Here is a 9,362-nt window from a genome sequence, read left to right as displayed (position 1 = left end):
TAAACATTTGGTGCAGGATTCTGATTATTAGATAGGTATTATTTATTTTATCTCAACTATACATCATGGGTTTAATTATAGTTCTGTCATCAATTTAGAATATAATATGACTGGTCACACAAGATGTTATTTATTTCTTAATCAGTGCTCTTAATCTCAACCTGTGAGTTAATTCTTGTAGGTTTTATTGTGCTCGTGTGGTATAGTAATTGAGTCGTCATCTTAATCTTTTGATTTATCTCTCAACAAGGCAATATTGTAATCAATGGAAATTGAAATTTGTAAGGATGTTCAGTCTATATGCAAAAACGTGGCCTAATTGAAAGTTTGAAAATAAGCAAAATCATTCCTAACAATGTTAGGCTTTGCCATACCTGCTTTTTAGGGAGGGAAATTTTGGTCTACAAACTAAGATTGTGTTGGCAAACCATTTCAACATTTACCAAACAATATGCTAACATTATCCAGTCAAATACTTAAGGTATGGTTGTGTATCTCTTTTGAATACTTTTTTTATGTTTTTTAAATTGTACTTCATTGTTAGAGTTGCATCATTTGTTAGACCACACTGCATGATCTTATGTTTTCTGGACATATCATGAGCTTATGTGACATGATCTGGAGAAGTGTTTTAAATGGACAATCAGTTTGTAAGAGTGATTTTAAGTGGAGAATGGAACTAGAAGAGGACTTATAAGTGGAGTTAAGTAATTGAGCTCTGACATTCAAGGCCATTTTTATGATGCCATTCATTTGATAGAACTTTGGAGCTGGTTGATGTAAAGCCTTACTTAGCCATGAACCACGACCAAAAACTTGAAACAATTGATGATCACCCAATTTGCAGTATCCCTATTACTATATTTTGTAACTTTGTGATCTATCTGATGTATTGATTGTATAAATGATGGAAAGGGTTAATTTATGAACCTTTGCTCTAAGTCAGTTGCTTTCACTGATGAAATGGTACTGTAAAGATAGCTTCAATCATTGCATATATTCCTTTTTTTTATCAAACTTTTGTTTGTGTCATTCTGCAGCAGACAAAGCTCCTGTTAATTCTCCCTCACTGTTAGAAGCTTCTACTAATGATGAGGCAGACCTTAGAGCATCCCCCAAGGTAAGCATGACGTGTTTTGATGATAACAGAAAATATTGTCTTTGTTGTTTCTTTTTAAACCATTCTTGCAACTCTTTTTTCTTAAATGTTATATTACTAATTCAGGTTGTCTAAGAAGAATTTCTTAAATCCTTCTAAGGTTCTTTATATTTTAGAAAGCCTCATGAATATTTAATTACTTCTGTGCAATTAAATAGTGGTGGGAATATATAATTAATATAAAAGATTAGAAGGGAGGATGGATAGATAAAAAATAATGCTGGATATCTTAGAATCCAAGGTTTCTATTACTGATCTAATATGTTATGCATAAAATAACGCTTCAAACATACATATAACTCACATAAAACAAGCTATTAGGCCAAAATGATGTGGATTATCTTTGATAAAAACTAGAAAAAAGAGAATCCAATTCAAAAAAATGTAATTTGTACCTTAAGAAATTAATTACTAGAATTAAGAATCAAGAAAGTCATGCACATGATTGAGATTTCAAGCAGCATTAGAATTCAAATTCTTGCAAATATGATTAAACATAATCTCACTTTAAACTAACAATGAAAAACATTGAAGAAGAAGCCTATAGTTTTTAATATCATGTGAAAACTAAACTATTCTCTTATTTTTGTGCTATTTAATTTTGAGTCATTTGAGTTGATTGAATTTAAGTCCAACCATGTAGGTCACACATTAATGATTTTGAGCTAGCTCAAATTGATTTTGTTTGGACGGAGGATTAATTCATGCGAAGTCAAGCTGAGTCAACTTAAAACACAATTTAAGTTTAAGCTTATTTCAAGTAAAACTATGCTAGAAAATTAGAGCCATGTTTGACTTGCTAGAACTCAACATGATAGCATCCTTACCTTATCTTCTTGTTTGAATTCCATAAATCTCATGTTTCACACCAATTATATACTTATAATTGTCATGATTAATGATAAACTTCAAGGAATATCTTTATGCATATCAAGTTTATGAATAGTAGATAATGTAGTAAAATATGATGCATTATTAAGTAATGATTAGTTGCTTTCTAATTAATACACTATAGATTTATAGAAATGGGGAGAAATTTAATGACGGTTCAAATTTGGAAAATGAAATATGAAAGAATTTTATAGGAGTTTTAGATTCAAATAACTTTTCTTGTCATTCCAAATGATCTCATAGGTATTTGTATAAGCTCCAGGGAGATTTCTAGTTACAATACAACTCCAAATGAACATCTATTGCAAATTTATCCAAATGCACATTCATAAACCATATTAAATCTCTGTGTGCTCACAATTTTTTATATATTCCTTACATGTGTGATCTACCTTTAATACATTGATAAATGCAAAATCATGCTTAAAATTCCGTCAATTACAATTCTATGCCTATTATAATTCTCAAAGTAGATTTAAGATGGATTTATTTTTCTACGCCCCTTTTAAACTTAATTTTCATTCATCCTTTATTCCAAGAAGATCATTTAGTTTATGAAATAGATTTTACACAAGTGCTTTGGTGATAACATATACATCTTGATCATATTTCATCATGTTAATAATCTTCACTTCTTCCTATTTTTCATGCTTATGAATATAAGTATGAGATGACATTGAAATATTGATGTGCTTTCTCCTTTCATGATAGATTGGATTCTTGGCTAATGTGATTACTGATTTGCTAGCAGTGTTGATCTCCATAGCTTTGAGTTGAGGAAGATGTATTTTTTCCGAATAATTTCCTTAATTAAATCAATGGCATCTGTCTGATGTTGTTGCAACATATTTTACTTCATAAGTAGCGGAAGTGTTATCAAATTTGATCGTAGACAATCTCATTGTCTACCAGTAATGGAAAAGATATAAAAAAGAAGAAAGCAAAAGAAAAAGACACCACTAGAAAACCAAGCATTATATTTATATTAAGAGATAATTTCTTATGAAGTTTTTTGAATTCATTACTGGATCAAAGATTGAAATCTCAGAATTGGTGAAGAAATGAAGTCTATCCTTTCATGGTAAAGAATTTTATTCATGAAATAAGATTTTCTTATGTGAATTAAATATATTTCTTTTAATAAAATTCTTCACATAAAGCCTCCCATATACTACTAGCATAACCATCAAGAACCAATGGAAAATTCGGAATAGGGGGCAACTTGAAACTTCGATTATAAAACAAAAAAGATTAGGAATAATTAACAAATACCATACGATCAAAACACCTATAAATTACATAAATCCAATAGATCTCTAGAATAGTTTCACAATTCCAACTTTTGCACTACTAAGAGTTCTACATTCACTATCATAAGAAGTTTTATAATCCATCGAAAAGCTTTGTGCCTCACGCATAACCCAGCATAAGGAGATTATGAACCTTGAATAAACAAGGTCTAATAAAAAGCAATATGCAAAACAAACCATTGAGATTTTCCTTGATAATTCCATTCATCATAAGCATGCTTAGAAATCCATCTAAATGATAGTTTAAATATAAAAGTAGCTTCAACTGAATCATCTGATCTAATTACGTTACGAAAGACCCCTTGCAGTCTATTTTCTCACTGTGATTCAAGCCTCTTATTTCTCAAAATAAGGAATCATAATTACTAGAATTAAGAATCAAGAAAGTCATGCACTTGTGATTTCGTAATTAACCAAGAAGGCTTGACATTTCTCAAAATAAGGAATCGCGTGCTTTGTGAAAGCCAACTTCTCACCAGTTTGACCAACCAAATCACAAGTGTTTCTATACTTTTCTTTGAATCAATCGTGTTCTATCTAGTGTTTTGGCCAACTCAGGATTACTTAAGGCGACTTGTGGATACACCAACCATTCCTTTACCATGTGATGTTAGTCTCATCAGTGTATTTTGGAGAATGGGCCTGAGTTAAATCTAAGACGTGGATCAAAAATCTCAAAGAATGTTCGTAGCACCTAACATCATTCATCTCGTATGCCTTAGGGTACTTAACCTTTTTATTCTATATTTAGGGCCTATATTTAAATTTTTTAATAAGTCACTCCAAGCCTTTGAGCCAAAGACACTAATGTAAAAGCACCTTTAAATCTTCTTTAATCATGATTTATGTGTTTAAGTCAATCTCAATTTTAAATTGTTAAATCTAGTTCACTATAAAATTTACTGATGAATGTGGACAACTCAGTACCAGTTATATTTATAATGGTGGTCACATAATGATTCATATTTGTATCGTCGGAGAAGAATGAGCTTAAGTAACTATTTTGCTGATTCACTCAGTATTTAATAGGAGGCAATCATTGCTCTTGTTTGAACTCTTTGGGTGAGAGGGTCTTATGATCTTTTGTCGTTGGTAGATTCGGTCTAAAAGTTTGACTGAGATTATAAAATTATGGAACCTTGATCAGGTTGAGTATTCATCTCTATCTACCCTCTATGCATAATCCTAAATTCTTCCAGTTACTTAGATTTCCATCTAATTTGTAATTAACCAAGAAGGCTTGACATAGAAAATTTCGATATCTAGATCTAATATAAACCATAAATGAATGATTTGGGAAATATAAATTTTTGAGAAATTAAAAAAAAAATTTTCATGTGATTGAAGGAGAACATCTTTTTGAGCTCATGGGCATGCCCACCGCTCCCATGGGCTTGCATGGATGGTTGATTCTAGAGGGAGAAAATAACATTCATGGTTTGGCTAGTGAAGTGTGAAGGACTTGAAATATTATAGGATGGTGGGGTTAGCATATTGAAAATCAGAATTTGATGTGTTGGAAGCCTGCATGGATTGGTAGTCTAGCATGAACGTCATAAGTTGTAAATTATAAATGGCATTCATGTTTTCATCCATTTTTTAAAGTTATTAGTTCATTAGGCATCCTTTTTTTAATATTTAATATGTTACAAAAAAATTAATTTATTCATTGAGCCATGATTCTTGACCTCTTAGCTTCTGAGTAGACCCCAATAGGCTTGATCTAGGTTTGTGCTAGATCTGTACTTATATGCGATCTCAGTGCCACAGAGTAACATAATGATCTTAAAAGTTAAAATTTAATGGACTTTACCGTTTATTTTGACATTTTGTACGAGTAACTCCAGTCACAAGTCCATCACCATGTTCAATCATTTTTGTTTGCTATTCCTGTTTTTCCTTTTGTGAAATAAGACAACTTATTTTTGTTTGCTATTCCTGTTTTTCCTTTTGTGAATTAAGACAATGTGAAATAAGACAACTTGGAAAAACATTTTCTTATTTTCCTTCATTCTCTCCTCTCTATCTGGATTGCTTTGCTTCTTCCTTTGCGACAGTGCGACAGTGCCACAGTGCCACAGTACCAGTCCTGCTCATTCTTCTGTTTTTCTTCCACTTTCTGTATAATTGATATGGAGCATTTATAACAAATCAAACCATATATGATTTGTGAATGTAGGGAACAAATAGGGCGCTTGCAATGTTTGAGTCTAAATGCCTGCGATGTATGAATGGACTCCAACTACTAGATGATGCGCTGAAAAATAAACGATTTCTTCCTACCGGGTGTGGAGGGTATGCTAAGCAGAAATCATCTATATGACTGGACTTTGTAAATTAAAAGAGCTTTTTTATTTATATTAATTGGTCATGGAATGTCTATTGACCCTGTGTTGTATGAGCTGCCAGAATAGATATACTTCTTGGTGGAGGATTGCGTGAGGGCCAGTTGACTGAAATTGCTGGTCCTTCTTCATCCGGAAAAACACAGGTAAAAACTTCCATTTTTTTTATATTTGAAGCTTTGCAAAAATAATTAGTTATTAGTAGTGATAGTTAGGAGATTTGGTTTTTATCAGTTCTGTCGTCTTATTTGCCATCCATTTATGTGCAGATTTGCCTGTATATTGCTTCGCATGTTGCCTTCAGGCTTTGTGGTTCCATTGTTTTCTTGGATTCATCTAACTCCTTTTCTCCAACTCGCATTGCTTCCATTGTAAATCAAATTTGCAGGCCTGCGGACAAAGAGGTTTAATGCTTTCCTTTCTTTTTTTTTTTTTTTGATCCTGAACATTGATGTGGTTCCTTGTGGTAAAATAATGGTCAAATTCATGAATTTATGCCAATATCATTGATTTTACCTTTTTACTTTGGCTTTTTTATAATCTCAATATTCTTGCTTAAATTTAGGTCCATGACAGAAGGATTAAGATGATCATGAGCTGTATACACTGTCAATCCGTTTTTGACATATTTTCCCTGCGGGATGCGTTGCATGAGCTTGAGAGCACATTAAACAAGCAGGTTAATAAATTAAACATTCCGTTTATTCATTATAGAAATTGTTTTGTCTTGCTACTGTGTTTGAGATTTTGTATTGAATGTTTCAGACAATATACAATGGTGGAAAGATATGTATGTTAATAATTGACTCAATTTCATCTCTCATAACACCTATCCTTGGAGGCAAAGATTCTCAAGGTATGCTCGTGCTTGTTTTTTAGTAGTTGATTACGTGATTTTTTATGAGCTTAGTTAAAACATTATAGGAATTTTAGCTAGAATTAATTTAATTTGAAAAGGGAAAGAATTTTATCTTTATTGAATTGTCATCATAGCGTCATAAAAGAATATATAACAAAAGAGAAAATTTTCAATGGCGAAGATATATAAAAAATGATTAAGAGTGAATGTTCTTATTGTAAATAGTTAGCACAAGCAACGATTTAAATGTGATAATGTATACGAAAGCTATGTTAGCATGAATCTTTAGGCAATCCAACAATCAAGTTATATGACGAACAAATGGAGGAAAATGCTGACCGTTCGAAAAACTTTAGAGCAAAAAGAGCCCCTTGGAGCCAAGCCTATGGATCGAGTCACTAAAAGGTCTGACGATCGACATAAGACTAACCAGCCGAACCAAGTCTCGAAGGTCAACTAAGCCGACTTGGCAGATCGAGGAAAAATGATTAGTTGCGAACCCATTGATCGTCGGGACCCACACTGATCGAATAATCGCACTTGCCATTTAATATAACTGACACATGCAATGTACTCCCTAAGAGACTAATGATTAAAGGGCATATTTGTAATTCTAAAACTCATACCCTATGTCTATAAAAAGGGGGTCAATTTTTGAAATAAAGGTTATGCACTATTTACTATTCATAACTGTCTTTCTCACTCTTCTCTCTTTGTGACGCTCTATTCCTGGACGTGCTTCCCAGACATTTTCATAAAACTATGCTTATTTATAACAACACAATACTGTCAATACCATCACAGGCTATAAAACAAAGATATTGAACAAAGTTCTGAATTTGGCTCCAAGCAAGACCACCATCATACGGTACTTCGGAATTGAAACTATTTACACAAAACTTTAGTAAATGTAGAATAGACCAAATGGAGGCATACCTTCATAACTTCAAAATCATCAGCTTCAGGCCGGCAATATCTGAAGAAAATTACTTTGGAAGTTATACAATTTTATATCAAATAATGAAGTATAATATTTGTTATGTGCTGTTTGAAGATATATACAAATATATGATACATTTACTTTAGTTTAATTGCTGGTTGTTGCCTGTAAGTAGATTTGCTTGCAAAAAGCTTCGAGAATGAAATGGAGGCACAACTTCATACTCATTTCTTGTTGAGGGCAGCATTCTCATCTGCTGCTGCTGCTGCTGCAGTCTTTCATTTCAGCAATCTGAATCATCTTGCAGCAAAATAAAGAATCTTCCATTTATTACTATCTATAATTTAATATATTGATACAGATTCATTCATGAGTTTGAAATTAAGAAAAATGTTGTAGAGCATAAAGTAGACCTTATTTCTTAGGTACATGTTATCATTTTGCAGTTCCATCTCCTGCAAAGCAGAAACAAACACATTTCAGATTCAGAAGCTGCTACTTCTATTCATTCTTGGTTTTCTAAAATTCATTATTCTAAAAACTAATTTTTAGCGAATCATCAGACGTTTGCTGTCTAAATTCTCAAATTATTGAAGTCAGAGCTTTGTATTTTCTTCAGTTGTTATTTTGTTAGCCACAATAATTCTGAGTTGTGAGAGTGGTACCTCAAGAATAAGTACAGCTTCGGACCCATACATCAGAGCATACGAAATAGACTATGTCAAAGTTTTGTAAGTTGTTCTTAATGCAGTACAGGTAACTGACAAGTGGACATTTAAATTGTATCATTCAAAGTTTACAATTTGTCATGCATTTAAAATTAGAATTTCATTTAGCAGTCAAAAGTTTTTGTTTTGTAAGAATGTATTTTGTTTTATTTTATCTTTATATGTTTTGAAAATACCGAATACAAGTCAATCACAATGTCGGACTAGAATCGCCAGCAGCCAAAGAAGACAAGGGTTCTCGCTAGTCTAGTGTCGATGAGTAATATTGTCATCCTACATTTTCACCAGGTCCCTAGTTCAGGTCCCGATGTCGTAGGATGTAATATTATTCTGCTTTATTAGCGGATGTCTTTCTCATCACCGCCCTTAGACCTCGAATCGTCCAACTAACAGTTTTGCTTAGTGGTTCATATATAATTATTGTCATCCTACATTTTCACCAGGTCCCTAGTTCAGGTCCCGATGTCGTAGGATGTAATATTATTCTGCTTTATTAGCGGATGTCTTTCTCATCACCGCCCTTAAGCGTATTTCTTCCTCATCACCGCCCTTAGACCTCGAATCGTCCAACTAATAGTTTTGCTTAATGGTTCATATATAATCTAATCTATATATGTGCACTTATATTAGGATATAAGCACAAATCCAACTCATTAAGCAAAGAAAAAAAATAAAGAAAAGCGAACCAGAGAGGAAAGAGAAGAGGGTTTGATCCATTTGAAATATGAAAGAAATAAATGATGGATTGGTCCTCAAAACTACATTTAAAATCGCTTCAAACATCCAACGACATGAACAAGCTTTTTTGTAATTTCTACTATCCCAACGTTTTAAAATGCAACATTTAAACTTCTTCCCAATGTTACAAAAGAGCATCAAATCCTGATGTATAAAGGCTGCAGAGAGGGGAAGAGGGAGAAATTTCTTCATAAAAAAAGGGGAACTTTTTGTTATATCCATCACACTTAGTTCCTAAGTTTTTGTTAGATTCATCACACTTTTTATTTTGGGAAGAAGTTTAAAATATATTTCTATAAAGCCCCTTAGCCCCTTAGTTCCTAACTTTTTAATATCACACTTTTTAATATTAATTAGTTAATCATTAATATAGATATAATATATACATATAT

The 9,362-nt window shown here is 32.4% G+C and overlaps 1 protein-coding gene across 2 annotated transcripts in view; it reads left to right on the top strand.

Moving 5' to 3' along the window:
- Window positions 1-1,040: 1,040 nt before the first annotated feature.
- Window positions 1,041-9,362, top strand: part of LOC110036146 (DNA repair protein RAD51 homolog 4) — a gene marked incomplete at its 5' end in the record, with an annotated part of 27,686 nt that continues 19,364 nt past the window's right edge. For both annotated transcript variants that reach the window (XM_020740518.1, XM_020740517.1), the window contains 6 exon segments: window positions 1,041-1,120; window positions 5,540-5,655; window positions 5,770-5,851; window positions 5,975-6,109; window positions 6,271-6,384; window positions 6,471-6,561. In XM_020740518.1, the coding sequence (XP_020596177.1) occupies window positions 1,041-1,120; window positions 5,540-5,655; window positions 5,770-5,851; window positions 5,975-6,109; window positions 6,271-6,384; window positions 6,471-6,561 (618 nt within the window).

The sequence above is a fragment of the Phalaenopsis equestris genome, unplaced genomic scaffold, assembly GCF_001263595.1.
Source record: "Phalaenopsis equestris unplaced genomic scaffold, ASM126359v1 Scaffold203057, whole genome shotgun sequence".
NCBI classification, from domain to species: Eukaryota; Viridiplantae; Streptophyta; class Magnoliopsida; order Asparagales; family Orchidaceae; genus Phalaenopsis; species Phalaenopsis equestris.
Note: the sequence above shows the minus strand (reverse complement) of the source record. Positions and strands in the feature narration are given on the sequence as shown.